This window comes from Gallinula chloropus (assembly GCF_964237585.1).
Source record: "Gallinula chloropus genome assembly, chromosome: 5".
NCBI lineage: Eukaryota > Metazoa > Chordata > Aves > Gruiformes > Rallidae > Gallinula > Gallinula chloropus.
Window position 1 is genome coordinate 663,155 of NC_140090.1, and position 17,434 is coordinate 680,588.

Consider the following 17,434-nt stretch of genomic DNA (forward strand, 5'->3'; position numbering starts at 1 on the left):
AAAACCGGTGTGCTAAACATCACCCCCTTTGATTCACATTCGTCCTCTGAGTTTCTCTGCCACTCTTGTAACCGTATTCAAACCCCAGGATGGCTCCGACCGGCCGAGGCTCCTCCAGCCACTGGCACACACGGGGCTGGCACGGGGGTGGCAGCGCCGCAGCCCCAGGAGCACCGGCCGGGGCAGAGTGAGTAATAAGAGAGACGACTGTTTGCAGCCGCAGCGCTCTGTCTTGCTGTCTGTCCATGCTGGTGTCTCGTGGTGCCCTGACAGCCACCCCCTGCTTGTCCCCATCCCTTTGCGCTGTGCTGGTGGGCTGGGGGGTACCTGCATGCGTGGGTAGGTGCTGATGTGCAGGAACTGAAACGGAGGGGAAGGTGTCAAGGACCCTGTTCTGCCTCCCCAGCATCCCAACACCTCACAGGGAGGGCTGGATTCCTTTTGCAGTGCTGTCAGCACTGGCCAAGGCTGGAACCACTGGCTGGCCCCTGCCCAGCAGGGTGAGGGGTGTCAGTGTGGATGTCTTCAGGCACAGCATTGTCCCCTGCGGCCGCGGCCTGTGCCACACCCTCACCTGGCACATGCAGCGCTGCTGTCCAGCCCGCCTGCTCCCAGCAGGGACCCCCCGCCTTTCCGTGTTGCCTGCGTGCTCTGGCCTTCGCCCAGCCCGTGGTGATCGAGTGCCACCAGCTCAGCCTCTCGCACACGTCACCCCGATTCTCACACTAAGATCGGAGGCAGAATTCACAGGTCGGTGCCTCCTCCAGCCACGAGCCTGGTTTAAGGATGAGCTGTGCGTCTCCCCAGCCCCCAGTGTGGTTTTGGCCTTTTCTGTTGCTCTGCATGAAGGCAATAACTGGTCGGCAACATGGACATAATAAAGGGCGATTCTGCATTGTGCAGAGCAGACACAGGCCTCATTGTGCTCCCCAGGCTTGTTTATTCGCACCCCGGCCCGCGGGGGTTCAGAGGGTCGCTTGTATGAACTCATACTGTGGGATTGTTTGCCTGCTGACAGCTGCCCATGGCTCCCGTGGGAGCAGCACCCCCTCCCGCAGATGGGACCCTCGCCGGGGTCTGGGTGGCTCGCTGCGGCCGGCACCGCGCTGCCCCGAGCTGACTGGCCTCAGCTTGAGCATCTGTGCGCCCGCTGAGGTGGGGCTGGTGGCTGCTGTGTCCCTGCCATGCTGTCCAGCCCGGTCTGTGCTTCAGAAGGCAGAACACATCTGCTTCACAGCAAGTTATAGATGCAACGTGGGAGGGACCAGCCAGACCCCACAGCGAAACAAAGATTGGAGAGAAAGCAGGGGCCTCTGCGTGCCGTGGGGATGCTGGGGTGAGGGGTCTGCCCAGGCCTGGCTCCTGTCAGGGGCTGCAGGATGGGTGGGCAGAGCTGTGGAGGCTGGATGGGTGGGATGTGAAAGCCAGGTCTCATGGAGGGATCCCTGGGCCTGGGCAAGGGACAGCCCCAGGGCAGCGCTGGCATCCCATGGGACCAAAGCCAGTGTCCACATCCTGACTGCCCCGTGCTCTCCTGGGGTGAGGAGAGCGGCAGCAGGAGCTGCAGCAGCGTTCCATGGCTGGGCCATTCGCCATCACAGCCCCCTCCTCACCAGGGGAACAGCCTGGCCTGAGCTCCCCGCGCCCAGGCACGAGGACCAACCCTCTTGCCGGCCGAGCCTGTGCTCGCTGTACCAAAGGGCAGACGCCAAGTCCCCTGCCCACCCCCTTTGATCACAGGTCTGCCTGCAGGGTTTAGCACTTGGCCTACACCCACAGCCACAGTTAGAAGTGTTTCCAGAGCTCCTGGGGGAGTGCAGGAGGAGCTGCTCCCCGTGCTGGCTGTGGGATGGGGTTCCTGCTCCTGTGCTGGCTGTGGGATGGGGTTCCTGCTCCCTGGGATTCACGCCCAGACTTCCAAGAACCTTGGCCTAAGGCTACACGTCCTTGGAAAGCTGTTTGACCAGCTGCAACCAGCAACTCCCTCGCTTGCCTTGGACGCTGAAAAATAACAAGCCCTGGGGTGCTCTGGGGGCCTTCCTGACACACACAGCCCCTCGGGGGGGAGGATCGGGGGGGGGGGTACAGGGGAATAGGGCCCCAAAAGATCTGAAAGTTTGCCCCTTGGGGCAGAGGCATCTTCAGGCAGAGAAGCTGGTGGGGATGCTGATTAGGACATGCAGCTCTGCAGACCCAACCTGAAAGCTGCCTGTTTTCCCAGTGCTGGAGGGGGGCTGTGGCAGGTAAGGAAGAGCTGGGTCCCTTGGTGGGGGTCACAATGCCTTTCCTCCCTCTTGAGCCCTGTGGTGCTGGGTCATCTGGGGGGGGGGGGGGACGGGGAGGCTGTTTTAGCATCACCACACAAGAATGGGAACTGAAGTGCTCTGGCAGCAACGTGGCAGCTGCCACAACATCTGCAGCAGCTCTGGGCTCAGCATCCAGCTCTGGGCACAGCACCCAGGTCTGGGCTCAGCACCCAGCTCTGGGCTCAGCATCCAGCTCTGGGCACAGCACCCAGCTCTGGGCTCAGCACCCAGCTCTGGGCTCAGCATCCAGCTCTGGGCTCAGCACCAGCTCTGGGCACAGCACCCAGCTCTGGGCTCAGCACCCAGCTCTGGGCTCAGCACCAGCTCTGGGCACAGCACCCAGCTCTGGGCTCAGCACCCAGCTCTGGGCTCAGGACCAGCTCTGGGCTCAGCACCCAGCTCCCGCGGGCGCCGCAGCCCACGCGACAGGCGCTGGAGGCGCACACAGGCGCAGCCATCACTCGGGGACCGCGGTGGGGTCAAGGCTCTTCCCGGGGTGACACGTGCCTGGCAGTGACTTGGGCAGACGTGCCCTTGGGAAGGGGCCAAGTCGGTCAGAAACAGCCAGCACACAGGGCCCAGAGCAAGACGCTTTATTGATTGTTCTGCTGCTTTTTAACCTGTTTTCTCCTTAACCAAACGGGACCCCACACCACGGCCACAGGGTCCTTGCCGATGGAGGGGCAGCAGGGTGTGCTCATTTGGCAAGGCTGTGCCTGTCCCCATTGCCAGCACAGCCCCACCCCATAGTGCTCTCTGAGCCTGTGTGTCCCCAAGCCCCCTCAGGGCCTGGCAGTGCTGTGCACACCACAGGGATGGGTGAGGGACTGGGCAGCACGGCCGGCAGGAGCGAGATGCCTGTGGCTGTGTGTGCCCAGTGTGCTGGGGGAACAACGACTCCTGTCTCCAGCAAACTGGGCTGGCTGTACTGTGGCTGCCAGCAGCACCAAAGGCATGCTCCCACCTCCGGCACAGGGCACCAGCATGGAGCACTTACACCCAGGGGGAGCGGGGGGCACACGCCAGGCCTGGCCCCCACCACGGTACAGGCTGGGGGTGCTGGCTCAGTGACCAGGGCCCGATGGAAATCACGCTCCTGATGGAAGGTGACAGCGCTGATGACATCACTGATGACATCTGTGCCACTCCTGAGTGACCACGGGGTAGGTGCACTGGGTGGGGGAATGGGGAAGACAGTGGGAGTAGAGCTGGCTGGGGGAAGCGGCTGGGCCAGTCGCTCTCTTGGCAGGCTGGGCCTGTCAGGCACCAGCAGCATCCATCTGCCACCAGCCAGGCGGCACTGGGAGAGACTGGAGAGGCAGGAGCTGCACTGGGTGGTGTTGGCTGTGGCCAGGGCGGTGTGAGAATGAGGGGGGCACTCAGCCCCGTGTGTCCCCACAGCTTGTGCTGGAGCAGCCCCCAGCCCCAGGGCAGGAGGAGCGCTGCCTTCCCAGGGACACTGCAGCTGGATGGGGAGCAGGAGCCCCACAGCTTCTGAACAGAAACAGGGGAAGAAATCTCCTCTGGGACCTATCCTGGGTCAAAGGTCCATTTATTCCACCCCTCCGCCCCGTCCCTTCAAAAAGGGGACAGCTTCTGGGGACAGAACGTTTCACAGTAAGGAAAGGCACGTGGCCATCAGAGGGACTCTGGCGTGTGGAGCCCAGCCCTGAGGGTGGGCTCCTCACACTGTCACCTCTGCAGCCGTCCCTGAGACACGTGTGCACCCCCACACGCGTGTGCGCTGGGGCCCTTCCTCAGGAACAGCCCTCGCTGAGCGCAGGGAGGTAGAAGGTCTGTCATCCGTCTGGCAGTAGGTTTGGGGTGCCAGATGTGCAGCTGGAGGTCTCTGCCCCCCTCTGCTCACAGTGGGGGTCACCACATGGGGCAGAGATGCCGGCCTGGCCTGTGCTGCCAGCAGGCACAGCTGCCCTGGGACAGCCCTGGCTGGAGCACGGTGAGGCACCCTGCTTGGGTCACACCAAATGTCACCAGCCCCTGGCACAGGCACCCCAACGTCCCGGCCAGCCAGGGGCCAGTGAGGGCAGCGGTGAGCCCAGGGAGCCCTGACCGAGCCGTGGGGGTGGGGGCACTGCTGGAGCCCCAGGCTGGGACAGCTCAGAGACCCTGGGACAAGGAGCTCCAGGTGTACCTCTGGTGTGTGCTGCTGGTAAGAAGCAGGACAAGCCCCCCTCTGCCACACGACCCCCCAGGCACAGCAAGGGACACCCGTCCCCGGGGTCTGCAGGCTGTGGGCAAGGCGAGCGCGTTGCTGCTCCTGCAGCCCCCAGCTCACCTCGTCTGCTGGGCAGCTCATCGACCCACGTTTGCCTCCCACTATTAAAAGCAGCTTTTCCAATAAGCCATCTATTCCCAACAGAGCCTGAGACTGATCTGTGAGAGGCGATGGCCCCCCCAGGGCAGCATCCTGGGGCCAGACCAGGCACTGGCACAGCACATGGATTATTTTAAATGCATCAAGAAAAGAAATCTAAAAACCTCTGCTTGCACGGGCAGAGGAAGCGCCCGAATCTGCTGCTGACTGCAGAGCCCTGAGGGGGTTCTGGAGTTTCAGCTGTGGGGTGGGGGGGAACTGATGCAGTGCCTTAGATGGGAGACTTCAGAAAATATTTCCATTTAATAATACAGAAAAGGATTGGAGGTTCTGCCAGTCCCCTGAGGGCCAGGAGAGCACGCCTACCTGTGTCAGACATCCAAGCCTGCTGTGCTGCGCTTGGGATCCCCAGCTCCTGATATGCCAGTTTAAATTATGGGTTTCAATTATCATCTGGAAACGAACTTCAGCTTTGTAACTGGTGTCAGGAGTCACAGATGCCCTTGCTGAATTCCCAGGATGGAAACACAGTGCTTCTGGTGCTGCTGTGCTCCCTTCAGTCTGCATAGTAATGGCCAAACTGCCACTTCTGGTAGGGGTTTGTGGAGTCACAGGCATTCACCCGCAGGGCTGTGCGAGAGGGATCTGCTTCCAGGCACGCCAGTGGCTGCAGGTGCTCTGAGATGATGTGGTCTGTCTGCAGAGGGAGAGAGAAAGAGGGCGTCAGGCAGCAGGACTGGTGCAGCAGCTCCATCTTTCCACCAAGAGCCCTGCACCCTTTATGGCATACCCTTGGGTTTCACATTCCCATCACACACCATAGAATCCCAGACTGGTCTGGGTTGGGAGGGACCCCAAGGGTCCCAGAGCTCCAACCCCCTGCCACAGGCAGGGACACCAACCTCCAGGCCTGGAGCTACACAAGGTTGCCCAGGGCCCCAGCCAACCTGGCCCTGAACACCCCCAGGGACGGTGGCCAAGCACCTGCAGCAGCCCAAGGGAAACACAGCTGTGACTCTGGTTGTGCAGTGCAGGTAATAAAGGGAGGTGTCTGTTCCTCTCCTCTTCAGCAGCACTTCCTTCCACCAAGCCACAGAGAGCTGGCTGCCGACCCGCATCCAGCAGTGCCCCTGGAGGTGCCATTGGTGGCTCTGATGCAGAAGCGGGATGCTCTGTTCCTGCCGGAGCCGATGCCTTGCCAATGGTGTGCAGCGTCCGGGAGGGCTCAGATTGCGGCTCAGATTGGGGCTCAGGCCGGGGCTCAGGCCGGGGCTCAGGCCGGGGCAGCGGGGCTGCCTGGAGGGATGCAGATGCAGCCCAGCAGTGGGCACGCAGCCCTGTCCCCGCCGGACGGGCGCGGTGCCAGGGACCGATGCCTGACGTGGGTGAAGAGGCGGCTTTGGCAGAGCCAGGACACCCCTCAAGGGAGCTGCCTGCACCCCAGCACGCTACCCCAGAGCAGGCAGCAGGGCCGCGGGCTGCCCTCCCCGGCGCAGTGCTTACCAGCTCCGGCTGGAGGGCGGCCAGCGAGCGGTGCAGCCAGGCCAGGCCGCGGGCCCTGCGCTGGCAGCGGTGCAGGCCCGGCGCTCCGGCAGCGCCAGCCGGGGCGAGGCACAGCTCTCCGTGCCGGATCAGCCGCAGCCACGTGTAGTTGAACTGCTGGTTCTGTGGGCAGAGACCAGGCAGAGCTGTGACCCCTCCGCCTTCCGTGGGCAGGGCTGGCAAGCAGCTGGTTAGGCTCTCCTCGCACTCCTCCTGCCCTCATCCAGGACTGGGATCCTCTAGGAAAACCTTTCCTATGGGTCTGCAGAGCTAAAACCCTCAGGGCAGTCCTGGCACAGGCTCTGGGGGCGATGGCTGCCCACAGCCCCAGCCGGACCGCCGCTCGCTCCTCTGCCCTGCCACCTCCCCGGCTGCACCCCGGACCCAGGGTGACAATGGATAAACCCCTGGACATGGACATGGCAGACCCTGCTTCACACAGCAGCCTGTGCCAGAGCAGTGACCCCCAGGCATGGCTGGCTGTGCCTTCACCCCAGGAGGGGCTGCGTTACCTCCCAGGGAGGGGGCCGGTCACAGTGGGAGGCGCGGGAGCTCCACGCCACGCACTGCGCCAGCACTGCACCTCGGCAGGCACAGCACAGAATCACAGAATCCCAGACTGGTCTGGGCTGGGAGGGACCCCAAGGGTCCCAGAGCTCCAACCCCCTGCCACAGGCAGGGACACCAACCTCCAGGCCTGGAGCTACACAAGGTTGCCCAGGGCCCCAGCCAACCTGGCCTTGAACACCCCCAGGGATGGGGCACCCACCCCCTCTCTGGGAAGCCCCTTCCAGCCCCTCACCACTCTCTCTGCAAAGAACTTCCCCCCAATCTCTCCTCTCCCCCTTCCCTCCTCCAGCTTCACTCCGTCCCCCTTGTCCTGCCAGTCTCTGCCCTTTAACAAGCCCATTCCCCTCCTGTTCCTCTGCTCCCTTCAGGGACGGGGAGGCTGCAGTGAGGTCCCCCCACAGCCTTCTCTTCTCCAGGCTGACCCAGCCCAGCTCCCCCAGCCTCTCTCCATAAGGCATCCTTACCGGCTGGTTGACATCACACGCCTCTAACGTGAGCGTGGTGTTTCCCACAGTGATGCATCGTTTCGTGGCTGTGTTCACAACCTGGAAAGCAAAGCACAACGTTAGACACGTTCCTGACAAAGGGAGAGGCTGCTGGGGTGCAGCGAGCTGGCTGGATTCACAGGACACTGACTGGTGCTGTCCCCTTAGCTGAGTGAGCCAGAGCTGACGTGTGGGTCCTTGGAGGGGTGTGTCAGTGCACATCTGCTCTGCTACACGTGTTCTACTGAGAGAAGCCCGAACCAGGTCTTTCCAGGAGCATCCCAGGCTGGATGAGAGGTTATTTTCTGGGTTTTGGGCACAGCCCACGTTCCTCTTCCGCAACCCCCCGAGGAACAGATCCCACCAGCAGCAGCTGCAGAATCCGTGTCCGCATGCACTGCTCCTGCGCCACTGAGGCGCCCGAAGCCAGCAGCTTCACACAGCCTTTCCAGGAGTGCTGAGGCTGCCCAAAGGGATCCCAGCACCCCTGCTGCACCCGCTGTGAGCTGCCCGCCCACACCCGGGCGCTCGATGGGCTGCGGCTGGCAGGAAGCTGGACTGATCCCTGGGGATGCCTGGGATGGGGAACCTTCCTGTTATGCCCTTGGCCCACAAGCCTGAAACGCAGCCAAATGGTTTCCCTGCTCCCTCCTGGCTCCCAGAAGGGCCAGTGCAATGCCTGGAGGCCGTGTGCCTTGGCAGGGACCGAGGGGACAGGCAGTTCTTGCTCTGGCTCCTGGCCGTGCCCATCCTGTGGTAACCGGCTCCTGGCCACCTCCCAAGTGCTGCTGCCGGCCCTGGGGACGGGGTGGGTGGGCGGGCAGGCTGCACACCCCTCAGGGCTCATTCCTGGCAGCGCTGCCGGTTTGCTGACACACCAGAGATTTCCCTGGTCGTTGCAGTGAGAGCTGGATGGCAGTCGGTGCGGTACCTTTCCTGGGGGGAAGATGTGGGGTTTCTGACTGTTCAGACCATCACCGACACTTCTCTGAGGCTCGGGGCCGGGCCAAACCCCTCTGGGTGCTGCGGAAGCGGCACCGAGCCCCGCAGGAGCCGCACAAGCGCTGCCCGGGGCTGGAGAGCACGAAGAGCGCGGCGGGAGTAGGGGGAGCGGGGCCGGGCGGGCAGATACACGTTCGCGGGGTGCTGCGCAATGAGCCCCCGGCTGCTGACCCCCGGCGCAGGCAGCCGCGGCCCTGAGCCCCCTGGTGACTCCCCCCCACCCCGCCCTGAGCTCCCCCCGCTGTCCTGAGCCCCCCAGTGCCGGCAGCCGCTGCCCCTCGCTGCCCTTGCCGCGGACCCGCGGGGCCGTGCTGCGCTCTGCTGGCGGCAGAGCCCCGGTGCAAACCCCGCCCGCGTCCCCATCCCCGGGACCCGCCTCCTGCCGGGCCCGGAACGCGGGGGAGGCACGGCCCGGGGACGCACGGCCCGGGGACGCACGGCCGGGGGCGCACGGCCGGGGACGCGGGGGACACACGGCCGGGGACGCACGGCCGCCGCCTTCCCGCCCTGCCCGCAGCTCACCCGCTGCTCGGACACCGCCCGGCTCCTCGGGGGCGAAGCGGCACCGGCTGCTCCCCGCACACCCACCCGCACCCATCCTCGTGTCCCGCCCTCCCAAACCTTGCCCCGCGCCCGGGAAGCGGCTCGGAGGCGGCACACGGGGATGCTGCCCCGTCCCAAGCCCCGCGCCAGCCGCTGAAGCAGGTCCCAACAAAGGGCAGAGTCACCAGTACGTACCAGCCCGCCGGCCTTCACCAGGGGAGCTTCCAGGTCCGGGTAGACGTTCTCCAGGTACCACCTGAAGCTCCTGCACTGCAGCTGCTGCCGCAGCTGGATTTGCTGGGTCAGGTTGCCCAGGTCCAGGCTCTTGAGGAGCAGGTGGTACGCGTGGCCGTAGAACAGCTCCTTGTACTCGTCCAGCCAGACCTCGGCCACCCGGGCCAGGTTCCTCTCCACCGTTCTCACCCGGTCCTCTGGGAAGGAGTAAGGGTTGTCATTCCTGAAGATGTGCCCGACCCTGGAGCAGGGGACAATCTCAATCTCTCCCCCACACATCCAGACCTGAGAGGGAGAGAGGTTGATGTGATGGAGATGAGCACGAATGGCAGGTGGGTGCTGGCTGTGGACCAGCCAGAATGGAAGCAGAGGGAAACGAACTGCTGGGGGGACGGGATGCCCAGCACGGGGCTGCCCTGGGAGACCCTGGCTGAGCCCCAAGCACCCCAGGCAGGCTGGTGGGGATGCAGGTGTGTGAGTGACGTACCTTGAATGAAATCTCCATATTTTCACCTCCCCAGACATCCAGGCCCGGGTCGTACATTCCCAGCTCGAAGAAGTACTTCTTCTCAATGGAAAACAGGCCCCCTGCCATGACCGGGCACCTGGGAACAGACCCACAGCACAGCATGGCATGTGAGCTGGCTGGGAAGCACCCATCCTGTCCCCTTGCTTCAATGGGAAGCACCCATCCCTTCCCCTGGCTTCAATGGGAAGCATCCATCCCTTCCCCTGGCTTCAATGGGAAGCATCCATCCTGTCCCCTTGCTTCAATGGGAAGCATCCATCCTGTCCCCTTGCTTTGATGGGGGAACTGCCCAACATGTCCCTTCCCTGCAGACTGGCAGGTGCCACCTTAAACCAGATGGAATTTGGGGGGATTTACCCAATCTGAAAGCTGTAACAGGGCTTGGAAGGGAAACAGCTCCCCCAGCCCTGGCAGCACCGTTGTAACACCAGCAGTGCTGTGGAGGTGTGAGAGCCTGGCTGGGCTCTGCCCCATCTGGTGAGCGACTGCCCACAGCGTGTCGTCACCGCACTGGCAAAGGGACAGCTCTGGCCTTGGAGAAGTCATTGTTCCCAATTCCCAACGAGGGAACAGGCTCCAAAGCTCCAAAGCTCTCCCTTTGCTGGGTTTTGGGGGTTTATTTACCTGATGATATCAGTTTCCCTGATGTTATTTCTCTCGATGGTCTCTTGAGGAATCTGCCGCCACCCGAAATTCATCGGCCACGTGAAAACCCCACGCTGGAAGTTGTCCACAGTCATGTAACTACAGGGAGGAGAGACTGGGTGAGCAATTCTGAGTCACATTCCTGATTGAAATGTCACCCTTAATGAGTGAAGATGAGTATCTGCACATAATTAAAAGAGGATTTTAATGAATTTCATCAGGAATCCTCTTTGTGTGCTGAAAACCACGGAAAAGGGGAAAGGTGTGTGTGGTAAACGAAGGGGACGTGGTCACTGGTAACATGTCTGGAGCAGGTTACATATCCCCCATGGAATGCTGCTGAGGGACAGTCAGGAGGTCTGGACCTGTGTCTTCTGGCAGTTCACACGGCGGCTGCCCCAGTAAGAGGCTCTGCTCAAGCCACTGGCAGGGATCTGGGGTTCCCCAGGCACGCACACTGCCTCACCTCATGTCCTTGTCGCTGATGACCTCGATAACGGGGCAGGCGACCTTGGCACGGCTCAGGCGGACCCTCTCCAGCAGCGGCTCCAGCCACCCCACGTTGCACTCCACGTGCGAGTCCAGGAACGTCAGGACGGTGCCTGCAGCAGCATCACACCTTGGGCACCCCATCCCTCTCCCATGCCGGCCAGCTTCCCTCCAACTGGGGTGCTGCCGATGGTGCCACCGCCCTCTGTGGCTCCCCCGACCCTCCCTGCCGTAGCCCAGAGCCCGTTCTCACTCCCCAGCCTCACGGCTCGCGGAACCGGGGCGGCACAGCTGGAGATCCCGACTGCTGAGCTGAGGGGCTGGACAAGCTGCAGCTCATCCGCCCCTCGTGCTCTGCATGCAGAAAAGCTGCCCGTAGATCATTAGGCTGGGACTAGAAGTCGGGACTGGGGGTGGGTTTATCGGCTCCCCGGGGGTCCCAGAGGGGCTGCGCGATGGGGCTCGTCCTACCTTTGGCCACCTGCGCTCCCGCCAGCCGGGCCCGGATTAGGCCGTGCCTCTCCTTCAGACGGAGGATCTTCACCTTGGGGAACCGGGCCATGTACCTGTCCAGCTGCCCCCTGAGGTACTCTGCAGAGGGGAGAAGCAGAGGGTGAGGATGATGTACCCACCTCACGCCTGCTCCCGGGGTGAAAGCAGGGAGCAGCCAGAGCAGGGCTTCTGGTGACAGGCCACGAGTGTGGGCTCTTGGGCAGCTCATGGTCCAAACCAGGAATCAAACGACTGGCCAAAGGCTCCACAATTAAATTTGCCTCTTCAAATAAAAGTTCTGTGATTGCAAATAAAAGCCTGGTGGTAAATTTTTTTCCCTTTGCCTAACAATAACAACACCAATTTCTCAACATTAAGCACCACGTTCAGCGACTCAGCCGGGGTTTGAACTGCTCAGGGGGGTGCCACGGTGCATCACTGCTTTTCAGGGTGCCTCCCCATGGTTTCTGGTGGGACTGCTGGAGGCAAACTCTGAGGAAGGACGAGGGTGTGAGAAAGGTGATTTGGGGGACTCGAGCGCTGGGCTGTCCTGTTCACTCTGTGCTGACAGAGGAGCCCTGGACCCCACCACCCCCAGCCCAGCCTCCCTCCCCAAGGGGCTTCACTGATGTTCCCTGGTTTTCCTTGGGGGACCAGAACCATTTGCACTCCAAAAGCCTGTTAAAAGCTCTGAAAGGTTCCAGAAGGTGACAGATTTGGGGCTGTGTAGGCTGCATGTCACTGCTGCTGCCTGGGTTGCAGTGGTGCCAGCACAGCCCTCCGCAGCACCTGTGCCGGCTGGTCTGGGTGGCAAACCCAGCGTTCTGGATGCAGACACAGCATGGGGAGAAAGGAGAGAGGAGACGAAGCGATGCTTCCAGGGGAAATGGTGTGACTATGCTTTAATGATCATCTAAAAGCTTTGCACAGGGAGCCCCTTTACTTCTGCACCCCCAGCCCTGTCGCACTGCCTGCTCTCTGTGCGTGGCACAGGCCCTGAGGATCACCAGCACTTTCCCTGAAGGACTAGCAGCTGGAAAATGACATCATTCCTAAACTATTACAGGCTGAAGCCAGCAGTGAGCCAAAGCCCTGCAAAGCAGAGGTTGGGTATCCCCTGCAACGCCAGCAAACACCCAGGCACAGCCACGGTGCAGGCACGGATGCCAGCTCACCGCGGCTGTTCCTGCCACCACCTCTCCTCTGAGCAGCCTGGGAAGCACACGCTGCTCCCTGGAAACACTCATCAGGAAGCCTCACAGGGAAGGGAAGAAGCATCTTTGTAACAAGCCCCCGTGCCAGGACACCCCAAAGATGCTGTGTGGGACCGAGCTCCCTGGTGCTCCTGGACTGTGACACCTCTGGCACACGTGTGAAGCCAGATGTGAGTGTGATGCACAGCTGGAAACACAGCAGCTGCTTAAGGAGCAATGGGGATAGGACAGACACGTGTGATAAAGCCTGGCAGGGTGTTAGGCAAGACCTGCAGCTCAATCCACCACAGCCACCTCCCCCAGCACCCACCTGGCTGCTGCTCCCCCCATCCAGAGAGGCGACGGGGCAGGCTGGGGACACTGCAATACATCGGAGGAGAAAACCTGATTTCTGCCCACTGTTCAGAATTGGATTACAGGGAACAAATTGTGCCTTGGCCTGGAGCTTAATAGCTCATAAAGGCGGAAGAAGCTTCCCCTACCTTTACTGCTGAAGTCATCCACCAGAATGACCTCTTCGATCAGGTGTGGGGGGGACCTGCCGAGGACGCTGTGAACGGAGCGCAGGAGCGTGGACCACACTTCATCCACGAAGCACATGATGATGGTGGTGGTGGGGAGGTCGTGGTGAACCCGCTGCTCAGAGCACCTGCAACGGCAACACGGGCTCACAGGTAACAGCCTGAAATCTCCAGGCTTAGGGTTTGTTGGGAAAGGAGGCAGGGAGGGGGGCACTGCCAAGGTGAAAACCCTGCAGCGGGATTTTGTTGGGACAGGGAGCAGAGGGGTGAGCAGCAGGAGCTCCCCGCACATCCCAGGGCCCGCAGGAGCAGGAGACACTCACTCCTTCCTAAGAGGGACCTAATCCCTCACTCCCAGGGGATATCATCTCCTTCTTGTGAGCAAACAGTGCAAGGCTGGTCCCAGCTCTGCACCGCTGGCCCTGGGGACGCACTGGCAAAGGTGTCCCCCCTGTGATGCTCCCAGCAGCCACAGGGCTTGGGATCCTGGGCTGCATGAGACAGCCTCACTGGGAAGGAGCCATCACCATCACGTTCAGCGTGCAGGGAAACAGCCATTTCCACGAGGGGTTACTCAGCACAGCAGCTTTCCAAACACATGGGCAGCAAGGGAGAGTCTCCCAGCCCAGCTGCTGCTCCTAACCCGAGAAGGCAGCTCATGGCAGGAGAAAGGACAGAGGCTGCGGATAAAGCCGGAGACAGCTGCTGAGCACAACAGCCTTCCCTACATGGAGAGATACTTAGGTAATCTTGCATGTTCAGATATAATACTTAATATATCATTCACTTTAAGTACAAGTCAAATCCTTTTGACATTCTGCCCCAAACAGGCTTTTAAACAAAACCAGCCCACAGCCCTTACGTTCTGTTGACGTCACCCTGAGAGGCATCGAAACCCAGGCTTGGAGGCTGCTGAAGCTGCTGTGGGAAGATGTCTCCTTACACCTGCTGCCCCCGAGTCTGACAGGGCCAGCCCCAAGGACCGGGGCTGGGGGGCTGCCCAGCCTGTCCCCTCCCAGCCAGCGGGTGCCACTGGCACAGGAGTACCTACCCCAGAGCGCACCGCCACGCAGCATTTGTGCCAGGCCAGGAAATCGGGGTCCCTGTCTAAACCCAGACAACTTGACTGTCCTGGAGACACTGCAGCAGTACCCTGGGAAGAGGCACCAGGGACCCCAGCACTGCGGTGTCGGGCTGAGATGGGGTCTGTGGGGAGCGCTCCCTGCAAGCCCCCCGTCCGCCCCACACCCTGCGTGTGGTTGTGCATCTCCTCCTCGGTGGGGCTGCCGCTGCGGCATTCCCCAGAGCACCGGCACGGCACGTGAGGCTCGGGAGGTGGCAGGCAGGTGGGAGGCTGACAGGATGAGTTTCCTGTTGGCCAGATTTCAGTGGTCCAGTGAGGATCACACGAACCGGAGTCTAAACAGGGAGAGGCCGGAAGACTCCAGCAAGCTGCCAACAGCCCTTTGCTGGCAGCTGGCCCTCAGGGCCTGACGTGTGCCGTGCCAGCAAAGCCTGCACAGGCTCCTGCCAGCACCAGGCACCTGGGGCAGCTCCCGGAGCTCCCGGAGCAGCTCCCATGGCCCTGTGCCCAGCAGCCCCAAGCACTGCCACTGGGGACACACCCCTGTTTGGCCAAGGCGTCCCGTGTTGCCCAGACACCTCACACACCAGAGGCAGGGGAGTTGTGCTTGTGGCAGCTCCTGGGCACAGGTATCTGCTCCAGGGCTGTACAGCCAAAGCACGATGCTGGCTTGGAGCTGACACAGATTCTCTCCAAGTGCAGGTGGCTTCTGCAGCCAGCATCCCCTGCCCAGGGGAAGGCAGGCCGAGCTGCCCCCCTCCTTCCCTGGCACAGTCCATCCCGTGCAGGGCCTCACCTCAGCTCACTGGTGAGCACTGACAGCACCACAGCCATGTGAGTGCACCATCCTGCAGGATGGGGACAAACCACCTCACAGCTCCCATCCCACCGCACCCCTCAGGTCTCCGTGTGAGGGGTCTCACCTGCGGATGGCCAAGGGACCTCTGGGGCAGGAAAAGCCGAATACAAGAGGAACCTGCTGCTCACCTGAAGTGGCCCCATCTCATGATAACCCCCTGCAGCCGCCCAGGCACAGCAGCTCAGGAGAGGGGACCCCCTCGAGTTCCTCACCCCGCCGTCAGTGGGATGCTGCCCACACCTCACCCCTTCCCCTTCCCCAGCCACTACCAGGGAGCATCCTTTCCGCACGGCAATACTGAGAGCTGCAGAACCAGCTACCTGGTTTGTGGGGCAGCTCTAACTGCTTCCCACACCAAAGCTCTGTGTCCCTGCCCACACATGCCCCTGGACCCGAGTTCACTCAGCCGCCTCCGCAGCATGGGTACTGAGCCTGGCGCTCTGCGGCACGAGGGTGGCAGTGCCTTGGGCTGCCCCAAAGGTGGGCTGCTGTGTGCCTGGGCAATCACACTGGTGCATGGCCATGTCTCCCACGGCCAGCTGCCGAGCCCCGAGCAGCCCTTTGGGCAGGGCAGGCCCCTGGGGTACCCGAGGAAGGGCAGCAGCAGGTGCGAGAGCACCCCTGGGCAGGGAGGACTTCTGCCACCCTGCAAACCCGAGGGGTGATCGCAGGAACCAAATGCACAGATACTGACACCAGGCAGCACCAGCACTGCACTCCCCAACCCCATCAAGTGTCTAAGGCCCGGAGGTGCCCAGCTCCACAGCCTCCCCCGTGCGCCCCAGGCTCTTTGGACAAGGGGGCTCACAGGGTGGGCCAGTACGCGAACGCTGCCTCGCTGGGTGTTCAATACAAGCTGCTCTTACCTGGAACGGCAAAAGCCACCTGACAGCCAGCACACACGAAGCCAGGAGCTGGCTGCACCTGACAGCCACCCCGAAGGGCAGCGAGCAGGGTTCCTGGGGGGCAGGTGTCTGGGCAGGGGGGCAGATCTTACCCGGCAGGCCTGGTGTCCGGTATGGCTCGGTCGACGGGGATCAAGTCGCTGAGGTAGACGTTAAAGTTTCCTTCTTTCCATCTACTTTTTGCTTCTTCTTGTTTCCCATCGGGGACCGACGCGGGGCGCCCAAACTGCCCGGGGGCCCGGGGGTCCCTCGGGACAAGCGTTGAGTCCATCGCCAGGACTCTGTGCGTGCCGGGGCTGCTGCCTGCCCGCTCCCGCGGGGAGCCAGGCGTCCCGGGAGCGGCCCCGTGTGCCGTGCCCCGCGACCGGCTCTGCCCCCCGGGCCCCGCGGCCCCGCCGGCGGCGTTGGCGAGCGGCCGCCCGGTGCCGTTCCCCGGCCGCCCCGCTGTGCTCCCCGCGAGGTGGGAGCCCGGGCGCGGGGCCGCTGGGCTGGGGGGCTCAGCCCCCGCCTCGCTAATAGGGACGAGGCGGTTTGCAGGGGAAGTTTCCTTCGCTCTCGCTTCTGTTCGCCCCGGCAGCCCCGCATCCCCCGGCTGCCCCGCGTCCCCCGGCTGCCCGGCTTCCCCCGGCTGCCCCGCTTCCCCCGGCTGACCCGCGTCCCCCGGCTGACCCGCGTCCCCCGGCTGCCCCGCGTCCCCCGGCAGCCCCGCGTCCCCCGGCGGGCCGGCGGCTGGCTGCCCGCTGCCGTTGACGGAGTGTCGGGGCCCCTCCGCCACCGTGGCCGCGGGCTCGGCGCGCCCGGGAGCCGGCGGGGCCGGGGAAGGCGGCTCTCGGGGAGGCCGCGGGGTGTCGGGCGATGCCTCCCGCAGCGCGGGTACCAACTCCGCCGGGGCCGCGGGGGCTGCCGGGGCCACGGGCCGCTCCTCCGGGCGCCCTCCCCGCCGCGGGGGGCCCCGGCGGGCCGGGCTCCCTCCGTCCGTGCGCCGAGCGCGGCGGGGGTCGGGCCGGGGGCTGCCCGCCGGCTCCTCGGGGCCCCGCCACAGCCCCTGCCCGCGCCCCCCGCGCCCCGCCGCCTCCTTCAGCAGCCGCCCGCCGGCGTCGCCGAGGGAGAGGCGGAGCGCGGCCATGTCGAGGAGCAGCCAGACGACGGAGGCGGCGAAGACGAACGCCAGCGCTCGCCCGCTGCCGCGGAACAGCCGCCGCAGCCCGCTCATCCCCGGAGGCGGCCCCGGGCGGGCGCAGGGAGCAGCCGGGCCGCCGCACCCGGAGGCAGCCGCGAGGGGCGGGCCGGGGCCGGGGCCGGGGCTCCTCTCGCCCCACCCAGCGCCGGGAGCCGGCGCTGTAACCCAACACCGGGGCAAACCCGCCCGGCCCGGCCCGGCCAGCTCCGTCCGGCTCTCACCTCCGCGGCCGCCCGGGCTTTAACCCCTCGCTGCCCGGACGGGGCCGTGCGGAGCCCTCGGGCAGCCGCCCGCTGTCCCGTCCGGACCCCCCTGTCCCCGTCCGGCTGCCCAGCAGCTCCCCTCGTTAGCGAGGGGCCGGCGTGGCACAGCCGGAGCTGCAAGGACAGGGCGGTGAGTGCGCATCGGCGGTGGAACTTGGGGGCGCAGAAGGGAAAGAAGCAAGCCTTGAGCTGGTCAGGGTTCTGCAGCTCTCGAACTCCGGTGTTAATAACTGTAA

General features: G+C 63.6%; 1 protein-coding gene across 1 annotated transcript; it reads right to left on the bottom strand.

The window, feature by feature from the left end:
* Positions 1 to 5,117: 5,117 nt before the first annotated feature.
* On the bottom strand, positions 5,118 to 16,968 carry GALNT5 (polypeptide N-acetylgalactosaminyltransferase 5; the record flags this gene model as incomplete). Its single annotated transcript, XM_084265658.1, has 10 exons — positions 5,118 to 5,338; positions 6,145 to 6,306; positions 7,218 to 7,298; positions 8,979 to 9,302; positions 9,505 to 9,622; positions 10,171 to 10,290; positions 10,658 to 10,793; positions 11,152 to 11,271; positions 12,869 to 13,035; positions 15,848 to 16,968. 10 exons carry the CDS (start codon positions 16,966 to 16,968, stop codon positions 5,198 to 5,200), a joined length of 2,490 nt encoding a protein of 829 aa, XP_084121784.1. The 3' UTR covers positions 5,118 to 5,197.
* Positions 16,969 to 17,434: the final 466 nt, after the last annotated feature.